Source organism: Stegodyphus dumicola, chromosome 4 (genome assembly GCF_044657685.1).
Source record: "Stegodyphus dumicola isolate Sdum_Otavi_A_Nest chromosome 4, ASM4465768v1".
Classification (NCBI taxonomy): domain Eukaryota; kingdom Metazoa; phylum Arthropoda; class Arachnida; order Araneae; family Eresidae; genus Stegodyphus; species Stegodyphus dumicola.
The window spans coordinates 131,151,182-131,176,928 of NC_140771.1; the positions used below are offsets into that span (position 1 = coordinate 131,151,182).

General features: G+C 32.2%; 1 protein-coding gene across 4 annotated transcripts in view; it reads left to right on the forward strand.

Moving 5' to 3' along the window:
- The window catches only part of LOC118204935 (DNA-dependent protein kinase catalytic subunit-like), a 601,004-nt gene that overhangs the window by 377,536 nt on the left and 197,721 nt on the right, over positions 1-25,747 (forward strand). For all 4 annotated transcript variants that reach the window (XM_085815460.1, XM_085815459.1, XM_085815458.1 and 1 more), the window contains 3 exons: positions 12,273-12,379; positions 15,518-15,649; positions 25,360-25,536. In XM_085815460.1, coding sequence (XP_085671586.1) covers positions 12,273-12,379; positions 15,518-15,649; positions 25,360-25,536 — 416 coding nt within the window. The remainder of the gene's footprint in view (positions 1-12,272; positions 12,380-15,517; positions 15,650-25,359; positions 25,537-25,747) is intronic.

Sequence of the window (25,747 nt, forward strand, 5' to 3'; positions counted from 1 at the left end):
CAAAATTGTCAATAAAACCGAAACCCATTCTGATTGGTGAAGATTCGCATGCTTTGCTTGGCGCTCAAACATGACTAGATACAAACTGATATCGTTCTCTTCAGGATCAAATTTTGGCATCATTTTTTTGAGATCGTATCGGCCTTTTTTTAGTCAATTTTCTTCATTCCCACCATTTCCAGAGTCATTTCCGTTAGCGGCTAGTAAACGTAACTTGGATAATTCAAATTCCATTTCTTCTCTTCTAATTCTATCCTGCCTTTCTTCTGTTGATCTGTCAGCACTATCCTTATCTTCAGCGCAGATGTTTTTATTTTATTTGGCTTATAATTCCTTACCAAATGTAGTATTTCATCTCGATATGCTCCGTCTTTGATATGATTTAAAACAAGTTCCTCGTCATTGTAATTCGCTTCCGATAGCGAAGAAAAGTGACAGAGGTTATTGAAAACGAAAAAATTTCGATTGACAAATTAGTCGGTGTTCTCGACACAGCAATTATAGGACTTGAACAGTGGAACTTTGTAACTGAACAAGAAATTATGTCTGTTTAATAGAATTAAAGAGAAAGTATTATCACATGAAATGAAGCAAAACTTAAACAACTTACATTGAAAGAAATGTTTAATAAAGTAAACAAATAAATATTAAGCTTTTTCTTTTTGCAAATTTTGATACCCTTTAGATCATAATTGTTCTTTATTTCATAAATTACGGTTTCATATTTTTAATTTTAGAATTTCTGCATGCCATCTTACGAGATTTAAACTGATGATCTATAATCCGGAAAAATCGATAATCCCGAATCGCCGAAGTCCCGACGAGTCCGGATTAACGACTTTTGACTGTACTTTCTTATTGTAACATAAAACCCAAAAAGCACATTTCTTTAAGCTTTACAGGAACAAGTTGACTTAAAACAGTTATGTGAACTTACATACTGATTTACAGAAATAAATTAAATTACTTTACTGCCTCAATATAAAAATCCAAGGTACTTACCCGTCTGGATTGGAGAGTTGAAATGGTTGCGATGCAAAACCGGATGCCGTCACAACTTCGCTTCTCACAATTTAAGATTTTATGGACACTGATGATCCAGGCACCTATAACGCACACACACAAAATCTGATGTTCTAAATTTTCTCGATCACAAGGGTGATCACCCACATATCACTTTTTCAATACTCTACACATCACAATGATCTGATGATCTTCGGACAATGATTGTCTCACTGCGGTAAATTTTCTCAAACACAAAGATGATCGCACAAGTAACCTTTTATCACCGCGCTTTAAAGATGAGCTTATTTCAGGAGACTGTCGTTCCTCTTTTTCTGGACTGATGTCCGTAACTTCTTCGTGGATTCTATTTCCCACTTCGAAGAGCTGTAATTCACTTTTTGAACGGATGTTCGTAAATTCGTGCTGCACTTCAGAGCCTGGCGGTCTGTACTATCTGCAAACACTTGATGATGTTTGGACAATGGCTGTCCTACAAACTCGAGATGAATTTCAGACTGGGACTTTCTGCAATCTCTGCATGGATTTTCTTATCTCCCCGCTTCGGAGAGCTGTAATCACTTTTTCGAACTGATGTTCGTTACTTTTCGTGTTGCACTTCAGAACCTGACGGTCTGTAATATCTGCAAAACACTGTTGATATCCGGACAATGACTGTCCCACGATCTTGAGATGAATTTTTAGAGCCTGACGGTCTGTAATTTCTGCATGGATTTTCTGATCTCGTCGCTTCGAAGAGCTGTAATCACTTTTTTGAACTGATGTTCGTAACTTTTCGTGCTGCACTTCAGAACCTGACAGTCTGTAATATCTGCAAAACACTATTGATATCCGGACAATGACTGTCCCACAATCTTGAGATGAAATTTTAGAGCCTGACGGTCTGTAATTTCTGCATGGATTTTCTCATCCCACCGCTGCCACCATTTATTATAAAGGAAACAAACAAAGGCATGGGACTTCACAGTTTGGAGATATTTGGAAGGCAAAATAGATTCAGATTTTTCTTCTAAATAGGATACTATGTTAAATAAACTAGGTGGAGCAGAATTAACTGATACAAAATATCATGAAAGTGAAAGGCATTTCCATTAAAAGATAAAATTAAAATCTTAAAGGAATTTGATGAGAATACTGTTTTGACGAAAGTTGAGTTAGCAGAGATGTTCCTGAGACAATATTAAAAATGGTTGTTTATGATAGAAAAAAAGTTGAAGAACAAAAATTTGTGGAAAATGTGCTTTAAAGAACACATGCTTAAAATGGAAAATTTGAGATCAAAGCCTTTCATTCAGTGCTGTTCATCCAGTAGTCTAGTGAATGGTGTAAATCAAGAAGCCAAAGAAAGAGTGCTTCGAATGAATGTGAAAGAAGCTTGCCTTTCAACTAGATGGCTGCAGCGTGGTATCTCATGTCTCATTTAAATGGCAGCATTTTATCTCATGTCATATAATACATGAAGAATGAAAACGCATTCCTACTGATTTAGTTGAAGAATGGTTCAAAATTTATCCACCAGAAAGGATGGATTTGAATTAAAAAATATTTTTAATGTTCTAGCTTTCAAAAGTGATCGTTGTCATGGAGCTAAGGAAAGTGAAGAATGTCTCACTGTTTTACTTTGTGCATAGGCTGATGATATGGAAAAGGTGACTTCTCTAGTTAAAGGAAAGATGCAAAAATTAAGGTGCTTCAAAGAATTTAAAGCTCTGCCATTAAAATACAAAACAAATAAGAAAGCATGGTTGACTGTGGACATTATTATAGAGTGGCTCAAGATAATAAACAAAACAATGAAGAGGCTAAGTTTTTACTTTTTATAGATCAGTGTATAAGGTATTTTCTCCCTTTTTCCAGCATGGTGTAACAATTCTATATGGTGTTTGTGGTGTAACTGGTAGCACAATCAACGAATATTCAAGAGGTTTAGAGTTCGAGCCTTGGGCAAATGCAATGTACACTTTTACGTCCCCAATATCGATAAACCTAATGACTCTGCAGTGGCACCTGAACTGAAAAAGGCAGTGGTCAATAATTCATCACCACCAGGATTTAACGATTGTTTCCCCTAATCCCTAGTCGCCATTTTAAAGGGGAAGAATTTAAAGTATATTTTCCCTCCTTCCAGCATGCCTTCATGGTGTAACAATAGCACATTCAATGCATATTATAGAGGTCCAGGGTTTGAGTCCCGGTGAGGTTAATGCATATTTTTCACATCTCCAAAATTGATAAATCTAATGACTCTGCAAGTGTACATATCCTGAAACCATGGATTTCTCACAAAATGTGAAAGTTGTTTTCTTTATGGCAAAGTGGACTACCTTTAGATGTGGGTGCCATAAGGGATAAGAAGATGTGCTACAGCAAAGGATTTAAATAGTCTTGAGGTTATGAACATGATTTCACTTGCCTAGATTCAAGTCAAACCACAGACAATTAAAAAACTGCTTCATTAAAGGGGAATTTTTGAACCCTGAGTAAAGTGAAAGTGTTAATGACGAAAATGATGACTAAATTGTGATAATGGATGAAAAAGGTTGGAAACTACTGGGATCAGACATTGTAGTAAAAAAAATACGTAAACTGTGATGCCAGTATTATGCACACCTGTTTGGAAACTTTTTACAGATCAACATTTATCTGGTGGTGATGGAGAAGAAAATGAATAAATAATATCACCTTTTCAAAATACTGTCTACTGCACTGACACCCTCAGAAATTTATTTGTGTGTAACAATACTAGCAAGAAACTATTTCAAGAACTGAATTCAATTTATAGTGCTTTGCTTAAGTTTCAGAATTAAAAGATAGGTCAGACGACAATGAAAGACTTTCTCTAAAAATGTTAAGATTTGCTTTAAAATGTTCTTAAAAAAATATTACCTATTCAAGAATGGTAATTCAAATAAAGATATAACTTTTTTTCACCCAAATTTACATAACATGAATACATACATGTAAGAAAAGTACAGAAGATTAAATTAGCAGCATAAATTAATTTCCCTTCTCTATTCTAAATATAGTAACCCCTCTCTGCACTGCATCATTTCGAGAAAAATCTATGTCATATGACTGTTACATAACTCTGATGATGTAAACGGAACTAAAACTCTTAACAGCCAGTAATAATTTTACAGCAATATTGACCATCCAATCAGAAGGCTTTGAGAACCGAAACTAACTCAGTCTGACTTGAGATTTCATCCTGAACATTATGCACTTATTTTCGACACTTTGGCCTAGCTACGCTGCTGTCTGTCTGTTTTGCTTTCTTGCTACAAAATTATCAAAAATGTAAGCAACATGTTACGGTTACACACAAGTTGGCACATTAAATGAGCTGTTCCAAAGGGCTTACATTTTTGATAATTATGTAGCAAGAAAGCAGAGCAGACAGACAGCAGCATAGCTAGGCCAAAGCGTGGAAAGCAAGTGCATAATGTTCAGGATGAAATCTCAAGTCAGACTGAGTTAGTTTCGGTTCTCAAAGCATTCTGATTGGATGGTTAATATTGCTGTAAAATTATTTTTGGCTGTTGGCTGTTAAGAGTTTTAATTCCATTTACATCATCAGAGTTATGTAAGAGTCATATGACATAGATTTTTCTCGAAATGACGCAGTGCAAAGAGGGGTTACTATTTTTAGAATAGAGAAGGGAAATTAATTTACGCTACTAATTTAATCCTCTATACTTTTCTTACATATTCCTGGTCATTGATTCTGAGTTTGAATATATTTACAATCCTGCTCCTGAATTTATCACATATATATATACATGCAGAACATAACACAAATTTGCATTCTTGTGATTTTAAAAATATTAAATTTGTTTTAATATCATGTTTAAATTAATTATAAAAAGTGTTTAAATTGTTTAATTGTTTAAAATATTAATATTTTTTAAAAATATTAATTGAAAATTCTTTTTGAACATGTTTAATATTTTAAACAAATTGAAAAAGTACACTCATAAAATTGTGCAATATAAAGAGTAGATTATTAACATCAGAATTGTGCACTTAATATATATATGTTTCACATCATAAATTAAAATTTCATTTATACATCTTTCTCATTTATATGTCATTTGCAAATGTTCCCTTGAAAGATGTATAAATGGTGTTTTACTGAACCTTGTCTTTTCGGCCCTTTCTTCTTAATTCTGTTTGCACCTTATCTGTTTGATTTAACTTCCTTCCTGGCTCAACTCATTTAACTTCGCTTCTGGCTTCCTGTCTCTTTTAGATCTTTTTCTCGAGCTAATTTCTACAACCTTTTCTTGCACACCACTATTATCAGGCTTGTTTGTCAATGTTGACAGTACTTCTAACTGACCCAACTGCTTCAAAGATGGCATGTTTTCCCTGTCATAAAATTTCTTTAATTAGTCTACCATTTGTAGAGCTTTCCTGCCCCATTTCATTCTCTATATAATTACCGCATTTTGTTTTATATTTAGGACAAGAAAGGGTCGTATAAATGTTTCGTTAAATTTACTGATTTCTGCTTTCTGTGCTGTTGACAATATGTGATTCATCTTCAATACTTATTGCCACTTCTAATATCTGCTTGTCTCAGATTCCCATTGTAATACTACTTTTGTTTTAGCATAGCTTTATCTGATATTTTATTTACTTCATTGATTAACTTTTGAATATCCTTTTGTTGAAATTCTGGCTTTCTTTTTTTGTATAAAAAATAGTTTGTCTGAGGGTGTGATTTCTTTCCCCGATATAACTCAGCTGATGTCGTATCTGTTTTCTCATGTTCTACCTTTCTTAAGAGCATATGCTAGCTCTTCAATGTGTAGATTCCAACTTTTATGATGTTTCTTTATGTAACAACATATAATATGCACAATATTTCTATTCTATAACTCTTGCTTCTTTTTTATTACTAATTTTTAAATGATTTTACTTGATTTGGTTTGTCTTAGCAATATTTGACTGAGGTCCGTCGTGAGTTATTATTAAATATTTAATTTCTAGTTTCATACATATTTTCTCAAAAACGCTATTTATAAACTGTGGTACATTAGTGATATTATCTTCATTGGAGATCTGTATCTTAAAATATACTTCTTTAAAAGTGAATTTGTTATTATACTTACTGAGGCACACTTTAGAGGAATCGGTTCATAACATTCACTAAAATGATCAGCAGTAGCTAAAAGATAACAAACTTTGTTTATCTCACTTTTAGGATACAGACCTAACATGTCTATGCCAAGGATTTGGAAAATTTGATTGTATAATGTTTCAATAGCCTGCTGGTGTGAAATTTGTTTTTGGCAGATTACACAGTTTTGATGTATTCTGTCATAATTTGTTGTAATTTCAGGAAAAACATCGCTTCTGTAACTCTTTTAGTAGTTTTTCTTACACCCATATGTGCTGAAATTAGGTTATCATGTAATTTGCACAGTTTTCTCAAAATTGATATACTTGGAATAACTGGCTTCAGTTCTGAGTTCTTGTTTACATATTGTTATAAAACAGTAGATCAATTATCTCGTTATGCACAGCTGTATCTTAAATTCTGTTATCATTTACTGACTGAAAATTTTCAGGATCTAACTTTTTAAGTCTGTGTAGATTAGTTGGAATTCTGAATGTTTTTGTGTTTCCATGTTTAATGTTTCCCTTGAATCTAAGACCACAGATGTTAAGATGTTGCAATTCATTCTATTTCTGCTTTCATCAGTCTTAATTCTAGATAAAACATTGAGGTTTTTCATTAAAACATTTGTAATACTCATTTATACTCCCTTCATTATTATTATTATTTTGTTGTTGTTCTATTCCTCAAGCTGATCTAACTCCACTTTTGGAAAAGATCTAACTCCACTCTTTCTTTATTTCTCATGTCTAATGTTGTGGAATTTTCATTCAAATTCAGTTTAGATTTAACTTTTTGCAAAAAGTTGACTCCTCAAATTACATTAGCTTGCTATTCTTTTTATAATAAAAATAACATTTTCCATGATTTATTTTGAACTTTAACATTTAATGTTAAGCTTCCTAAGACTTCACATTCAGTCCCTTGGATGGTGACTATCTCCATTCCCATCACTTTGAACATCCTGTGCTTCCAAAAATACTTGCAGAAAAATCAGGTGGAGACAAAACTTTTTTAATCAAAATCAATTAATGCTTTAAACGATACACAGTTCAACAGTATTTTTAAAAGAGGAATTTATAAATTTTTCTCTACAGTCGTATTTTTCCACCTTAGAGGATATTTTAGCATTATGGGCCTATGTCATCTACTCTATGCACTATCCTTTTTAATGTTCTGTTCGCGAACAGTATTGCTTTGACCTTTTACTGGAAACGTCCAAAACCGTTCTTCATTCTTCTGAAAAAAATACTTGAAAAAGTTCCTTTGCTTTACAGTATTCATTTTCTAACCTTCTACTTTCGTATTTTATAAGCAACTGGAAAAGCTCATTCAATGATTTTGGATTTCAAATATTAATAAAATCTTGCATTTCAAACAATGCTCTTGGAATCACTGTATCCAGAATTTCATTTTTCGTCTTCACTGGGATACAGCAGTCTACAAATTTTGATCTTTCTTACAATGAATTTTGTCAGTTCCTCATCCTCTATTTGAAATGTACTATACAATTAATTTAACTTTATTTTATTATGTACAGGCAGAAATGCTTTTAATTTACTTCCTGTTTAAAATTTTTATATGTGTATGTCAGTGAACTGACATTACGAACTAAAATTTTACCAGTATATTTATACCAACTTAAGGTTTGCCTTTTAAGGCTGATGCTGCTTTTTAGGGCTGATGCGTTTTTTGAGGTTTCAGTACTCCATGCAAGTAAGTTTGTAACAGAACTAGAAAACAATTCTGTTTTATAACTTTTTACAAAAGTATACTATCAACCCTAATCTAAATTTATGTTTGGCTTCACAGTTGTTTTGAAAATGTCTAATAATTTACCAAACCCTTCAAATGGGCCGGTTGCTTGCCTATGATTGAATCTAGCTAGGGTTAACACATTCCTTTCTCCTCCTGCTGTTTCCCTATGAGCCATTATATTAATCAATACAGTATCTTTAAAATATAGCACACACTTTTACACACAATTATTTTACTAAGTTGGAACAACATTTTCAAAACATGCCATTACTTCAATTTTTCTTCAGAATTTAACATTGCATTGATACATTCATAAAACAGTGGAGGACATTATGACACTCTAATATATTACTATTAGATTTCAGACTTGTTTTGTAATTGTAACCTTTACAACTGGCTCTATATGTTTAACAATTAGCTATCACTGATTTCCTTTCTGAAGTTATGATGGAAGTGATATTTCCCAGTTCATGCAGACAAGAACTCAATAAAAATTAACTTAACTTAAACTTCTCCTCTTCTTCTTTTTAGTCTCTTCTTGAAAATTAAATAAAAAATTGTAGATGGCAGTCTGCTTGACTAACATTAAATTCATGATAAAATCTACAGCTTAATTTTATTCTAGGAGAAACCACAATGCTGTCTAATTTTAGTGCACTAAGCTTTCAATCGATCATAGCTTACTATTTTGGACAGGACTTCTCTTCTAAAAAATCTGAAAAAAATCTCATCTGAAAAAATCTACATGCCACCAGGTGAGAAAAGCTATGTGACTAAACCAGAAGTGATAGTAAAGATGCAAATACAAAACCAACCTTGTTAGTTGAAAGAAAACTAAACTGTCATGGGTGAAATTATGATTCAACTGATTGAGTTAAGGCTTTTATGTGTGAATTTTAACATTATTGCCTAAAAGAAGCTTTGTGGTATCTAAGTATATGCTTCATTATACAGTACAAAGTCCGTAATCCAAATGTCCATTATCCAGAATGATCTATAATCTGGACCTCAAAGCCACAATTTTTTTTTTGTATGCTTTACGCATGCACGTAATGTGTTTACACATGCGCGTTTAGCACTTAAAACGAAGCAACTTAAACAACTTGCATTGAAAGAAATGTTTAATAAAGTAAACAAATAAATATTAAGCTTTTCTTTTTTTTGTAAATTTTGATCACCCTTTAGATCATAATTTCTCTTCATGCACATAATGCGTTTACACATGTGCATTTAATGTTGCGCATGCGCATTTAATGTTCATGCATGCACATTTAATGTTTATGTATGTGCGTTTAGCACAAACAAACAAAGCAAACAACTTACATTGAAAGAAATGTTTAATAAAGTAAACAAATAAATATTAAGCTTTTTTTTGTACATATTGATACCCTTTAGATTATAATTTCTCTTCATGCACGTAATGCACTTACGCATGCGTGTTTAATGTTTACGCGTGCGTGTTTAGTACAAAAAATGAAACAAACAACTTATATTGAAAGAAATGCTTAATAAAGTAAACAAATAAATATTAAGCTTTTTTTTTTTTGTAAATTTTGATACCCTTTAGATCATAATTGCTTTTTATTTCATAAATTACGGTTTAATATTTTTAATTGTACGTAGGGTGTTTCTTTTTCAACCTCCAATCGCACAGTATGAAGGCAGGTGGTTGGTGTGCGTAGTAGGTGACTGCGCATCTCCCCCTCCACACGCTCTGTCACTGGCGTATTCAACATGCCATTTTCTGTTGAGTTGCAGTCATGTAAACATGGCTGTCGCTATTGATTCTTCCTCCAAGTGTGAATTGTGAGCTGTTATTCGTTTCTTGCAGGCAGAAAGGAACAGTGAAGCGTAAATTCATCAAAGCATGAGTCGAGTGTAGGGAAACAGCTTTATGAGTGATGGCGTTATTTGTGAATGTATCGAAAGTTTAAAAATGGCCAAACTGATGTGCATGATGAAAAGGGTCAAGGACACAAGTCTGTCGCTACAGACGACATTGTTCAACGAGTTGACCAAAGCGGTTAAGCAAAATCGAAGGTTCGCCATAAGTGAATTATCAATGAAATTTCTGGAAGTTTCAAGATTTTCCCTGTATTCTATCGTTACTGAACAGTTGCGCTACAGAAAAGTTTGCGCTTGCTGGGTCCCACAGATGTTGACTGACGACCACAAAACTCGCCGAATGGTTGCAGCGTTTGAGTTTTTTTACCGTTACAATACTGACGGAGAAGAGTTTTTGAAATCCATTGGGAGTTATGAGACGTGGGTTCAATATGACGCACACAAAACGAAACAACAATCTCAACTGTGGATGCACACAAATTCTCCAAAGAGACCCACAAAATTCAAACGAACCTTTAACAACCGTAAGGTTATGGCAACTGTTTTTTTGGGACCAAAAAGCTGTGTTGCTTGGGGAGTTTATGCAGCCAAAACAGTTGCTATTCAAAACAAACGAAGAGGCATGCTGACTTCTGGAATTGTTCTGATCCACGACAATGCCTGTCCTCACAGCGCTCGTGTAACCCAATGCCTCCTTCAGTAATTTCAATGGGACATTTTCGAACATCCATCCACCATATAGTCCTGACCTAACTCCGAGTGACTTTCATCTGTTCTCTGAACTGAATCAATGGCTTGGCGGGAAGAGCTTCCAAAATGACATGGAGCTGAAAGAAACCGTCACAACTCACTTCCAATCATTGGCGAGGACATTTTATGAAGAGGGTATTGGAAAGCTTGTTCACAGATATGACAAATGCCTCAATCGTCAAGGTGATTATGTAGAGAAGTAACCTGTGTTGTACATTACTTTTGGTAATAAAATCTTTTTTGTATATTCACCCGTTTCTTCTTTATAGCCCATCGGAGGTTGAAAAAAAATAGCCCTCGTATAATTTCTGCATGCTATTTTACCAGACTTCCGGAATTGCCGGCGAGTCCAGACTTTGTACTGTATATGAATCTTATGACAGGATTAATTTTGAAAAGACTCATTCTTAGAGAGGTTTTACAAGTGTATTATAAGCATGGTATTATTTTTAAGATAGAAAAAGAGAGTACATATGCACATGCTTGCCCACACATACAAATGAGAGAGAAAGAAAAAAAATAAATTTCTCGAAGTGTATAAATGTTCAATACTTAATGATATTTACAGTTCTTGTTTCAGTTTAGCCTTTCTGCTTTAAAAGTAAAATGCATTAATGTATGCATTAATTATGAATTTGACATGAGCAGTTTTAACCCTTAGCGCTTCATTGGCTTTGCTATGGAGCCATCCGTCATTTGTTCTGTAACTCCGTAGGCTCCGCTGCGAAGCCCAATGTTTTTAGCATAATTACGCTTAAGATGTTATGGAATCATCGGCATTGGCAATTGTTATCTGTAGTTAAAACATGCTCAGTCTCACTACTGTTACGATTGAAACATTATTTGACCCATTTTATGGTTAGCAACATGGAAAAAAATAATTATTGTGATGAGAATATAGAGTTGAGTGATAGTGAAGATGTGTTTGATTTTTCATTGTTAGAAGATATTATGGAAGACAATGTTGATTATAATTCTGACACTTCAAGTAATGGTTCTGAAATTTTGCTACCAAAGAGACGACGAATGGTAGTTATTGAAAGTGAAAGCTAAGAGTCGTCGGAAGACTTAGATGAATTGCGCGATGTCATGGACAAATTAGATATTCCGGATAGAATACATTTTGATATATCACTAAAGGTCATTGGATCACAAATTCCTACAAATATTGTATAGCCGACACAATATTTCAAATTATTTTTCACAAGCGAACTGGTAAATGAAATTATAAAAGAAACCAACAATTACGCATAAAATGTTCTAAAGAATAAAGAAATATCTAGTAATTCTATTTGAAAAATGTGGTGTGGGGTGGAAGGGGATGAGTTTTGGGCTTTTATTGGATTTATTATAAATATGGGTATGATACCTCTGGCAAATATGCAGGATTACTGGTCAGTTAATGAGAATAGTCACATGCCTTTCTTTGGTAAAATATTTACAAGAAAGAGATTTATGCAGATATTCTTGATGCTGCATTTAAAAACTCCGGATCCTGCGAAAATGTAGCAGAGTTGCTGGCAGCCAGTGGTACAAAAATGTGCGGAGCGCTGAGGGTTAAAATATTACATAAATTTTTCACTTTGTATTTTTTATGTATGAAATATTAAATGTAATTTTCATTAAAAAGAAATGAATGCAGCTTTTCATTAAAATGAAGCTTTTTCAGAGTTATTAACTGAAGATAAATTTCTTGAACATTTGCCATCACTTCCTGCTGAACTAATCACATATGATATCAATTTTGTAATATCTTTTTTAATTTTCATCTCAGCAAAGAAAAAATCCTCAGTTTGGATGTTACGACGCCGTTTTATGAAGGATAGAAATAATTCTGATGCTTATGCGAAACAAGAATTGAGACGACAAGATGTCAGGAAAGTGAGTTTTTCAGAGCATTATCTTGTATTTAAAAAATGAAATAAATGAAATCAATATTATAAGTGATGAAATGAAATTAAAAAATGAAGTGAATTACTTAATATTCAAAATGGAATGAGAAAATTTGCATATTTTTTTTTCTGATATTGAAACTTAAATTTGCATCCATTATATCAGAATTATGCTACAATTTTTTAGAATTCTTTTTGCTGTTATATAATCCCAACAGAAGTGGTGTTTTTTTCTATGAACAAGGTGAAAAGTTGAACATGAAAATTAAAGAAGTTAAACAATTTATGTATAATGAAATATTATTTTCTTCAATAATCACCTCTAGGGACAAATTCAACTATCTGCTTTAAACGCTTTGCAGCATTCTGATGTAATATATAACAGCTTATCTTCCCCATGAGTTGCAATTTGTGTGTAAGGGAAAGTGGCCTCTTTTTGTTTAAAGATAAATAATTTGCAGACATGTTTATAAATTTTTTAATGCACTACTTTGTTTAATTATTTGCTGTTGAATATTTTTAATGGCAAATGGCTTTTCAGAAGACGTTTTTTAATAGCTTGAAAAAATATAATTTGTTTTATAAATACTGGTAAAAGTGAAATTACTATTATAAGATAGTTTTGAAGCAGTCTTTTTTTTTTTTTTTTTCCTTCCAATTTGCTTTTAAAGGTTTGTAATGATTTTAATTATATTCCAAACCAATGAAGAATTATTTATATGTCTTAAAAAATTGAATGAAATGTAAAAAATGAATGAAGGAGAATAATAATTTCATTAATTTTAGATGAATAAATTAGTACAAGAATATTTCAGTACAGTTGGAAATATGACTTATAATGAAGGGGGGTTATATGTTTTTATTTTTAATTATATCATTTAAATTAAATTTATATGAAAGTTAATTGCTGCATTATGTGATTATAAATGTATTTTATTAGCATACATATTTTAATTTAAACTTTCTGAAAATATAATTTTTAAATATTCTTCATAAATTTCATTGGCTTGTTTTCATGGCAAGCATTTTAGGTGAGATTAGGTGTTCTTTCTTTTCATTATTGGATTCACTAACTCTAAGTGAAATAAGTTCTGCATTTAATCCATTCTTTAAGAAGCAATGTTAAAGTTTCTTGTTAGTTCCTCGTGTCTCACTCTGTATGTTAATGATATATTTTGTGATTTTTTTGCTTTGTGCAGTTTCATTATATATACATTTTTGTAATTTGGAACAGTGTCCATTAAGTGAAATTAGTGAAATTTTCCCATTCAAAAAATGTTTTTGAACAAAAGTTTCAAGTTATTTAAAAACTTGCAAAATACCAAAAGATAAAGTACTTGGAAATTATCTTAGAAAATGCTGAGAGCATGAAATTCATTCAGGATGCACTTTATGGTAATCTAATAATTAATTAAAGCCTACTTATTCTTATATGTAGTAATGGAAACATTTTAATTATTCTCCCCAACCAAAAAGTAAAAAAATAAAATAACTTTCTTTCTTAATGTAGCTGCTAGTTGGTACAACCCAGTATTAATGATTGAACCACAAATGAATCACTTGGCAAATGCTACATTAATACAAATCAACAACTTCAAAATAATTGGAAGTAAAAGTATAATATCCTTAATTTTTTTTTTTACTTTTTAATCTTGTCACTTATTTGATAACTTAATTTTTGTGTACTCAATATATGGAAATTCATATCCTGATTTCACATCATGTCATTTTAAATGTTAAGCAAATACCATAAATGTGAAATATAAAACATATATAGCATTTACTGTTAATACTTAAGACTATGTTTAGTAGCATTGAATGGACAGTTTTTTCAGCATTTCTTGGAAACAGAACCATATCCTGCAATGTTTGATGTTGTATATCCTAATACAAACCTTTTTTACCTATGTGTAAAATTTTGAGTTGATAGACCTAAGTAGTTTTTATTATAAATTTGGATGCACATAGATACCCATACCACCCTTTTAGTTTTTTATATGTGCATAAATATAGTAATACTTTGCTTCCAGTGTACTCATGTTGGTAATAGTCATATGTGTTTGCTTTGTGTGATATCTTGTATTTTGCACTTTTTTTTGGGGGGGGGTTACACAGATTTTTGAATGAAATCCCTAAAATTTTAAATTTGATTTGAGTATATACTGTCTTAATAATTCTGTGTAAGCATTCAGTTTTTTTTTTATTTTTTTATTAAGGAACTCTTTTCATTATAATGTAATCTAATTTTTGCAACACAATTCTTATTATAATTAAAGAGCAGTGTTTGTGGATTTTATGTTAGCTTCTAATGAACTGGCCGTAAAATATTTTTTACATTACTGATATGATTTATAAGGAAAAGTTTTAAATATTGTCGCACTCTGTATAGGTTTGTGGATTTGGAGTGATTAATGACAGAACTTGGTGAAGAATGAGAACACAATTTATTATCCAGTATTACTCAGGACAGCTCCAAAAACACGCTTACAGTCGTCGAAAAACTATGACATACACACTGAAACAATCAGCAACACACCCTTTAGGCTATGATGCTGTAATGGTGAAGACAGCTTCACCGCAAAGCACTAGACTACAACTTCCAACTTGGTTTGGTCGTTCTCGGAACTCAATGTACTCTCGAGACTCCACTCTCCAACTCGTGATGCACTCGACGATACACTCGATAGCCTCAACAATGCACCAACTCACAATACATGACTACCATAGCTTTTGACCTGCCTTTGAGTACATTCTGAGCCAAACTGGCAAGAATTCATTCCAAAATGTTCCTTTTCCATCTGTGGCATATCACCAATTTTGTCGCCTAATGGGCGATTTGATGCCAAATGTGGCAACCCTAAACCCACTTTGTGGGAAAGCTATCTTACTGTGGCTGGGTTTTTCATAACAATATGCAAATTATTTTGGAAGTGGTGTGGAGTATTTAATGAGGTTTTAACATATTTGAATTAAAGGGAAAGAAATTTCACTTAATGTAAAAGTGGTAGAGTATGTTTTGAATATAAATGAATATAAACTTATAATTGATGATAAGCATGATACATTCATTTTCCCTTTATGTGATGTTCAAACTTAAAGTTTTCTTTTCCAAATTGTATTCCAAAAGGAAATGTTAAAAGAGCAATGCAGTCGTAGAGATTCCCAAGTTGTAATGTATCGCCAGTATCGAATTGGAGAACTTCCGGACATCGAAATAAGCAATTCTGCAGTTATTGTACCTGTGCAAGCATTGGCTATGGTAAAATGTTTTCTTTTTTACTTTAAATTTCATTGAATAGCATACCTAAGCTTAATTTTAGAAATTAAGAAGCTTTGTAATGGAGTGGTAAGAACTATGAGAAATTTATATAACATAGTTTTAAACATGTTAAAATGCTATTTCTGTTGGCAAACTGTTGTGAAGTTCAATTTCTGTTGGACTGCATGGTTGAATTTTAAGTTTGCATTTTTGCCAGAACTTTAGAGTTATTGAAATTTGACATTTTCAGCTATCATGAACATTGAAATTTACTGCAATTAAATTTCATATAATTGTTTTTAGTAAAATGTGTTTGCACTTTATTCTTGAATTTATTTTATGTGTAGTTTTGAATAAAAGCTTTTAGAAAAGATTATTTTTTTTTAATTGATAATTACTTTGATGTAAACAAACCAGTTGAGTAACTGGTGTTAAATTTAAGATACAGTAAGTTATTGTTTAATTTTAATTTTAAAACTTAATTTTACTAAATTGGATAAATAATTAATTCCCAATAGTAATGAGTGAAATAAATATCCACTATATCCAAGTGATATAAATTACTGTAATAAAGTGTTACTGATATTTATAAATACTAATGAAACCGCTGTGAAAGCAAAAGGTATTTGATGAACAATCTTGTTGTCTGTGAGAAGTATGAATATACTTTTATTGAAGTAACAAGTAATGTCTTCATATGTTTAGCAATAATTTATTAATTGCTACTACCATTACTTTATGTATTATTATTATTATTTCTGTTGCAGAAAAGTCTGTCATGAATATTTTGATCTTTATTGTATACATAAGTAGGTAGAGAGGATGTTAATGCAGTTACAAACTTGGGTTGAAAGTAGGCATCAAGTTGAACAATAGATGCCATGGAGCACGCTATCACAAATCATATCTATCTGATGAAATTTATAAAAAGGGTCTGATGTTGAGCAGAGAGGAATAGGGAAAAATAAATATGCAATAATAAATACAAAATAGTTTATCTTGCATTATGTGCAGCTCAGACATTGAGAGGACAGTGAAAATTTATTATGTTGTTCAAAGTGGCAGCTGTGGATATTATTGCACAATCCACAGCAACTAGTCATGTGTTGATCTTAGCAAAGGTAGGATGGTTTTTGTGTATAGTATTGTAGAGGTCATCGACGACCGATGCTGACTTGGCGAATAACCAGCGAGGTGACGTCATCCCAGCTTAGCGCAGTGCGGAGCAGTTAAGACAAGGCCAGACAGTGTCCAGATGTGGAGAGTAGCAGAAGCAAGCAGATGGCTTGCTTGTCCTCCAAGAGTTGTAGGAAACAGACGGTTTCCTTTGGTGTTTAAGTTCCTTTGATGTTTATCTTACATTAACCAAGCTGATCATATTATTTAAAGCTAACCATGGATGTTACGTGTGAATAAAACTGAAATGTTCATCATTACATCAATCCTGTGGACTGATCATGATATTCCCTGCAATATTAATTTTTACTTAACTTACCTTTTATTACTTTTATCTATTTCCTATTAGTAAAGTAAAGCATTTAAATATGCAATATCCGTGCTCTCCATGTGTGTGTTAAAGGTAAATTGTACAAACTTTGACGACCTACTGTGCGGCAACGAACTCATCAACGAATTCAACGAACTTGAAATCGAAAGTGTGCCAATAGTATTCTGAACTGTGAATTGAGTAAACTGTTCTTACAAGTTACTGGATTTATTGGATTACTGTTTAAGTGTGTAGGTTACCCCAATTGAAGACGATCATCTGTCGGGTGAGTACAAAACTTTCTTTCCAATATGAAGTTAATAGAAATTCCAGAGTTGGAAGCAGCCTTAAAGAACAGTAAACGTTCTGAAATCAAAAGTTTGCATAAGCTTATTTTTAATTACTGATGGAGATCGAAATAACCAGAAAAGATTATGCGAATTTTCTGGCTTTATATTTAAACCAGATTCTGAAGAGTTTAATAAGAAAATAGATACAGTGCAGAATAGTTTTGCTTTGAATGAGTTAATTAAAGTTTGCAATGTACTGTGCATAAATTCAGAAGGTTTAAAATCGGAAGTCATAACCCGAATTGTCTCTTTCCTATGTGATTTATCTGTATTATTCGAAAATATTTTGCATGAAGGAAATAGTGATATCGAAGATGAAACTGTTAATAAAATTTCTGAAGTAGTGCTTGATGATAATCAAAGAGACAATCCTGGTTTTAATGAGTCTCAAGTAAATAACAGTATGCAGCTTCCAATTCAAGATCATTTTAAACCACATCTTAGTTTTTCTGATATTTAAAGTATTGTTAATTCTTTTTCTGGTAATGCATATGAAAATGTTGATAAATGGATTGATGAATTTGAAGATGTTATAAATTCTTGAAATTGAGTGATTTGCATAAATTTGTTTTTGCTAAAAGATTATTAAAAGGTAAAGCGAAACTATTTATTCAGAGTGAACCTAAAGTTAATGACTGGTGTAAGTTAAAAAAGCTTTTGAAATCTGAATTTGGTAAAGCTTTTAATTCTGCTGAATTGCATGAAATGTTATGTAAGTGTAAATTAATGCCTAATGAATCTTTAGATGAGTATTTTTTGAAAATAAAAGAAATGTGTTCATGAGGTAACATTGAAGATGCTTCATTAATTAAACATGTTATAGATGGTATTCCCGATTCTGTGGTGATGGAAACTATACTGTATGGTTGCAAAACAATATCTGAATTCAAACAAAGGCTAAAACGTTTTTATAAAATGAGATCGGACAATGATAAGTTTAAAAGTCTGAAAACGAAAGTAGACAGTCAAGTTAAAGATAGAAGTAAGCTTGCATCATCAAACCAAAATCAATTTAACGTTAATAAGGTCAAATGTTTTAGTTGCGAGGAATTTGGGCATAAGTCATCTCACTGTATAAACAAATCGAAGGTGATAAAATGTTTTAAATGTAAAAAGTTTGGGCATAAATGAACTGACTGTCAAGACCAGAGTCCCGAGAAACAAGCAGCTTTAGTACAACGAATTTCTGATAAGAATAGAGTTATGAAGACTGTAGATATAAATAATCATTTAGTTGATAGTCTTGTTGACACTGGTTCAGATGTTACAAGATGCAGCGTAGAGTTACTCAAGCAGATTGGTTCTCCAAGTTTAAATTGTAGCGATATCACATTAAACGGAATTGAATCAAAGCATATTTTCTATTGCCTTATTTTTTTCTGATATTTGAATTGATAGTTTTTCACTTCGTATGAAAATTTATGTTGTTAAATCATTATGTAATCAAATTGTATTAGGTTTGGATGTAATGAATCAGTTTAATTTCTATTTTACCGAGAATGGCTTTCAAATAATTTCTCATAGGAATAAAAGTAATGTAAGCTTGATAACTGCTGAGTCATATCGAAATGCTAGCATTTGCTGCATTATGGAAAATTTGAATATTGCTGTGTCATTGAAGAATGTTTATGATCTTTCTCAATCGCCTGGTGTCTCTGTTAATCTAAACAAAAGTCCCGAAAGCAGAAGTAACTCGAAGTTTAATTACCTTTCACATCTGGTGAATGCTATTTCTGTCAACGAGATTAATTTATCGCATATTTCAAATGTGGAACATAAAGAAAGACTGTGTAAATTAATTAATTCGTACCAGCCTTGGAAAAATAGACAATCTGACTTTAAGATGCAAATAAATTTATGCGATGAAATTCCTTTCTGTCAAAATAGAAGATACATGTCTTTCGCGGAACAAAAATTGTTGATGACCAAATTAATGAGTGGCTGAAAGAAAAGATAATAAAGCCTAGCAACTCTAAATATGCGGCGCCTATCGTTTTGTGTGACAAAAAAGATTTTTCAAAATGATTATGCATTGACTATCAGAAATTAAATAAGAAGATTATTAAAGACAAATTTCCACTGCCTTTAATTCCAGAAATACTTGATCGTTTAGAGCAATCAAAGGTCTTCATGACACTAGATTTGGAAAATGGCCTTTTTCCATGTAGACATGGATGAAAAGTGCACAAAATACACCGCATTCGTAACACATAATGGTATTTATGAATTTCTTAAAGCTCCTTTTGGTTTATGTATTAGTCCAAATGTCTTTCAAAGGTATATTTATTCAGTATTTCGTGACTTGTTAAATGAAGGTGTACTAATTATTTATATGGATGATATAGTCATACCGGCTAATGATGAAGTTGAATGTTTAGACAAATTAGAAAGAGTATTCAAAACTGCTTCGGAATATGAATTACAAATAAATTTCAAAAAGTGCCAATTCTTAAAGCGAAAAATTGAATTTTGGGGACATGTAATTGAAAACGGAACTATTCGACCATCGCCTTCCAAAACTGTTGCTGTTCAAAATTTTCCACAACCGCATAATTATAAACAACTACAAAGCTTTTTAGGACTAACGGGATATTTTCGTAAATTCATTCTGCATTATGCTAAAATATCTAAACCTCTTAGTGACTTACTTAGAAAAGGTATTGGTTTTAAGTTCGATTCCAAACAACAGGAAGCTTTTTGCAGATTAAAAGAAATTCTCTCTCAAGCACCTGTTCTACGTATATTTAGGCAAGGATATTCATTAGAACTTCATACTGATGCTAGGAGTCAAGGCTTTGGTGCGGTACTACTCCAATTGTCTGATGATGGTAATTATCACCCAATCCAGTATATGAGTAAGACGACTTCACTACAGCAAGAGAAACTCTGTAGTGATGAATTAGAATCCCTTGCAGTTATAGAAGCTCTGAAGAAGTTTAGAAACTATTTGTTAGGCTCTAAATTCAAAATTGTAACTGATTGTAGTGCTTTTCAGAAAACTTTAGATAAAAAAGATTTAACTCCTAAGATTGCAAGATGGGCAATGTTTATTGAAGAATTCAATTATGAAATTGTACATCATTCAGGAAGCCAAATGAAACATGCTGAAGCTCTAAGTAGAAATGCTTTAATTTTAACATCATACACATCCAATTTAACTGAGAAAATTTGGTTAGCACAACAACAGAATGAAGATGAACATGTGAAATTGATCAAGAATTTAGTTGAGAAGGGAGAAGGAAAAAGGATTCTCCCTGAGAAATGATATTTTGTATAAATTTGAAAATGGTAAAGATCTGCTAGTAGTGCCAGAGTCCTTACAGAACGAAGTCATACAGAAGATACATAAAAAAGGTCACTTTGCTGTAGATAAAACTGTGAATGCCGTAGAGCAAGAATTCTGTATTCCCAGACTGAAATGCAAAGTTGAAAAAGTAATTGCTAACTGTATAGAATGTATACTGTACAACAAGAAGCAAGGAAACACGGAAGGATTTCTTCATCCTGTACCAAAAGGAAACGTTCCCTTGAGTATGTACCATGTCGACTTTGTTGGACCTCTTCCATCAACGAACAAGAGATACCAACACATTCTAACTGTGGTCGATGCTTTTACAAAATTTACTTGGTTCTATCCAGCGAAATCACCAACTATGCAAGAAGTTATTTCAAAATTGAAGCAACAACAGACTGTATATGGGAATCCAGCCAGAATCATTTCAGATCGAGGTAGTGCCTTTACATCAAAAGAATTTTCAGCTTATTGTACTGAAGAAGGTATAGAACATGTTAAAATCACTACTGATATTCCAAGAGGTAATGGACAGATTGAGTGAATTCATAGAATTTTGATTTCTGTTTTGTCAAAATTATCACATGAGGATTCAGCGAAATGGTTTAAGTATGTTCCAGATGTCCAGAGAATAGTCAACAGTACAAATACAAGAAAATATTCACCGTTTGAGCTTCTCATATGCACGAAAATGAAGAACAAGGAAGATCTGAGAATTAGTGAGATATTGAATGAAGAATGTCTAAAGCAGTTGATGCAAGAAGGTGATGAATGTCTAAAGCAGTTGATGCAAGAACATGGTGAAATGAGAGAAGATGCGAAAAAAACATTTTGAAGATACAAGAAGAGAATGGTAAGCAATTTAACAAAAAACGGAAGAAACCGAAACTGTACAAGATTGGCAACTTAGTAGCCATTCAGAGAACTCAGTATGGGACTGGTTTGAAACTACGTCCTAAGTTTCATGGACCGTATAAAATCATAGCTGTTAGATCAAATGACAGATATGAAGTCGAAAAAGTAGGATGCCATGAAGGACCGAATTTGACATCTACTGCGGCTGACCATATGAAGCCATCGTCAAATTGATTGATGTTTGTATCAGCTCAAACCTAAGGCCCTGATACTCTCTTTTCTTTTTTCCTCTTTTTTTTTTTTTTTTTTTCTCTTTTGCAGGTACATTCTGATGATAGTGACGTCCACTCAACAGACATCGAGGACAATGCCTCTTCAGTTTGGCTGAAGATGTAGAGATCATCGACGACCGATGCTGACTTAGCGAATGAGCAGCGAGGTGATGTCATCTCAGCTTAGCGCAGTGCGGAGCAGTTGAGACAAGGCCAGATAGCGTCCAGACGTGCAGAGTAGCAGAAACAAGCGGATGGCTTGCTTGTCCTCCAAGAGTTGTAGGAAACAGACGGTTTCCTTTGGTGTTTAAGTTCCTTTGATGTTTACGTTACTTTAACCAAGCTGATTATATTATTTAAAGCTAGCCATGGATGTTACGTGTGAATAGGACTGAAATGTTCATCATTACATCAATCCAGTGGACTGATCATGATATTCCCTGCAATATTAATTTTTACTTAACTTACCTTTTATTACTTTTATCTATTTCCTATTAGTAAAATAAAGCATTTAAATATGCAATATCCGTGGTCTCCGTGTGTGTGTTAAAGGTAAATTCTACAGTATCTATGTGGCATGGGGGCACTCAGCATACTGTGACATTGAAAATCTTCTCGAATGCTTAAGTGGTAGAGGAAGAGGATGGAAGACTGTTCTGTTGTGCTCTCTGTTTAAATCGGAACAGAGCTGCATAGTTAGTTTAATTGGGCTATACATATACTATCAGTGGAAAAATAATTGGGCTATACATATACTATCAGTGGGAAAAATCAGTGGGAAAATTCCACTGATACTTGTGCTAAGGCACAAGTATCAGTGGATCATCAAATGATATCCACATCAAATCATATCCACATCAAATGATGAACATTTCAGTCCTATTCACACGTAACATCCATGGCTAGCTTTAAATATTACATAATTTTAATTTTTAATTAACTTAATATTGATTTTGGTATATCTACTATGCTAAGCACCATTGCTGCTTGTTTGGCTGTACATCAAATACATATCAGCATTTTTTTGTTCATATAGTCAGCCATGTCATTCCCAAATGAAATGAAGTAATTTTTCCATTTGACTACAACCACACTAGATTTATCTTCTGATGCTAGAAGCTCATGCTTCTATCCTAGCACATCCATTTTGCAATGCTGCTATATCCAGCATAAGCTAGCCTGTGAATGAAATCAGCAGTTGTTTAACTGCTGTCTTCCATTTCCTCTCAGTTTCAGATTTAGCCTTATTTTTGTAATTTTTGCCGACTAAACTTAATATTCAAAAGCATATTCTATAGTAATTATTGTCTTCTTGATGCCTACTGTCACCCCTCTGTTTTTGTTACCACATCAATAAAATACCTTATATAGAGTGAGCAGATTAAGAAATCTTTATCACTTTAACTAAAAATGAATTTATGAATATTGCAATCACAATGGCATGGGAATACTCATTTCTCTGTGTTTTACATTCTTGTAGCATTAAGAATATCATATCAGTTTAATATTGACATAATAATTAAAAATTAGAGTGACTAATATCACTGTGAATAATATTTATACATGTATTACATTTCATAAGAAACATTTATTTGATGTTTTTATTACAGTGTTATTTTGACAATTTAAGCCACATTTTTTATTTATTTTTAAGAGGTAAAATTAGTATTTGGCTTAAATTCAAAGCAAATATTTTATTAGCTTATTTCTTCTAGTCTCCAGTTCCGTAACAGGGAGGTCTGAAGTAATTCATATCTTAATAATCAAAATGATTTTATCACAAGAATTTCTTAGGAATACTTACATAATTTTAATTTTTAATTATTTTTTTTTTTTTTTAATCTTACTGGCTTTAAATCTGGAGTGGCAGTTATTACTTTTTTTTCCAGTTTTAAAATTATACTGTGGGTCATTTGAATGATGTATGAGTTAAGTATATGTAAACATTTTAGTCTGTTTTGTATCCCATAAAAACAAAAATAAAGAATAATTAAAACAAGCTCTGATTTATTTCATTATTTTTGCAAACTATAACAGTGCATATAATGGAAAAAATATTAATGTAATGAATCTAACCTGTGATGAATACCAACAAATTAATAAACATTTTGCGTTTTGAGGAAAAGCGGATCCAGTAAATATCAGGACTTACAATCCAAACAATGGCTTAAGTATATCATTGCACTGAATATGCATTTCAGAATATAGTTTCTTAAAAGTTTTGCATACACATGTGTATTAACTGTAGAACCCTAACACCTGATACTCAACAACAAATTTCCTTTTTTCTTACAGAACTCAGTGTATATGTTTTTTTTTTTTTTTTTTTAAAGAATGATTTGTGCAGTGCAATGTATGCTGGTATGCAATGTTTTGTAGATAGGGAAGCACTTAATGTTAAACATTTGGCTGTTTTTTCCTTCAAGTATGTTATGCATGTCTATGAGAACTTATAAACTACTATATAAATAATAATCGCGATTGATGATGATTACAGGAGAAAAAATCCTTGCGAATGATGCAAATTTTGTCCTTTGAAATACAGTTATAATTTTGGAAGCAGGTGTATTTGCTCAAGCACTTTTGGAAGTTGAATGCTTCAACAACTTTGATGCACATTTCTATTACATAGTGCTCACACATTTTATCACAAGTAATTGTCTGATCAAAGAAAACACTAAGCTTTCATATCAAAACATTCTTTACAGATTTTATGCAGATTTTGCAGATCTGTAATATTTTTTTGCCTGTCTCTAAACTGATAGCAATAATCTTCTAGAAGTGAATGATTATGTCATGTTTCCCAACGAAAGATACATCTGTTCCTTATCTGTTAATATTATCTAATGACTAAAATGAATTCTAAAGAGAATTTTTCGTGGCGTCTGTGCGTAGATGCGTATCTTGCATAACTCAAAAACAAGTAGCCTCAGAACGTCGAAATTTTGTATGTAGGACTGCTATAACATGTAGATGTGTGCCTTGTATTTTGGTTGCAAAATGCCGCACCAAAACTATATAAATATATATATCCACTCTGTTACTTGGCTGAGTGAGTTTATGTTCCTTCTTGTTAGTATAACGAGCCATATGCATTAGGATCACTATATCCACATTGGACAAAGAAATTCTAATTTGACTTAAAGCATTTGATAATCTGTACTAATTATAATTATCAGTTAAATCTTATTTTATTTAGAAATAGTAATAAATTAAAATCATTATATTTTGCTTCTTTATTGCTGTCTTAATTTTGATAATCGAGTCCAGTAAATCGAGCTTATTTAAAAAATTATGATTTTATTTCAACCCTCTCCACCCTCTTAAAAAATTTTGCAATATTAAAAAATAAAAAGTATTTTGCAATGAAAAAGTATTTTGCAATGAAATTTGTTTTTCCCTCAGTTTCTTAAAAGTATTTCATGCTATTTTTCTTTTTTCCCCCTTTTTTCTAGAGTGATGTAGTTATTGCAAAATTGCTCATGAAATCATTGTTAATTGGTGTGTGTAATGCTGTCAAAGAAGATAATCCAGAAGCGTATGAAATGTTGAAGAAAGAAATTGGTTGCTGCTTCTCTGAAATTATTAGCAGCAGCTATTTATACACTCCTGCTGTGATAACATTCTGTTTAGTAAGATTTTTTTTTAACATAGTGGATATTTCTGTTTATTCAAAATTTTATTTTTTAAAATTTATGATTAAAGTATTGAAAAGCATTTTGAGTTTCAAATGATTCAGAGGAATGAAGCATGTATTTGGAACTCATTATCAACTTGGTTTAAGGCTTCAAAACATTTTTCCCTTGACAAGTTCTGTTTGAAGCATTAAACAGAGGAGGAGAT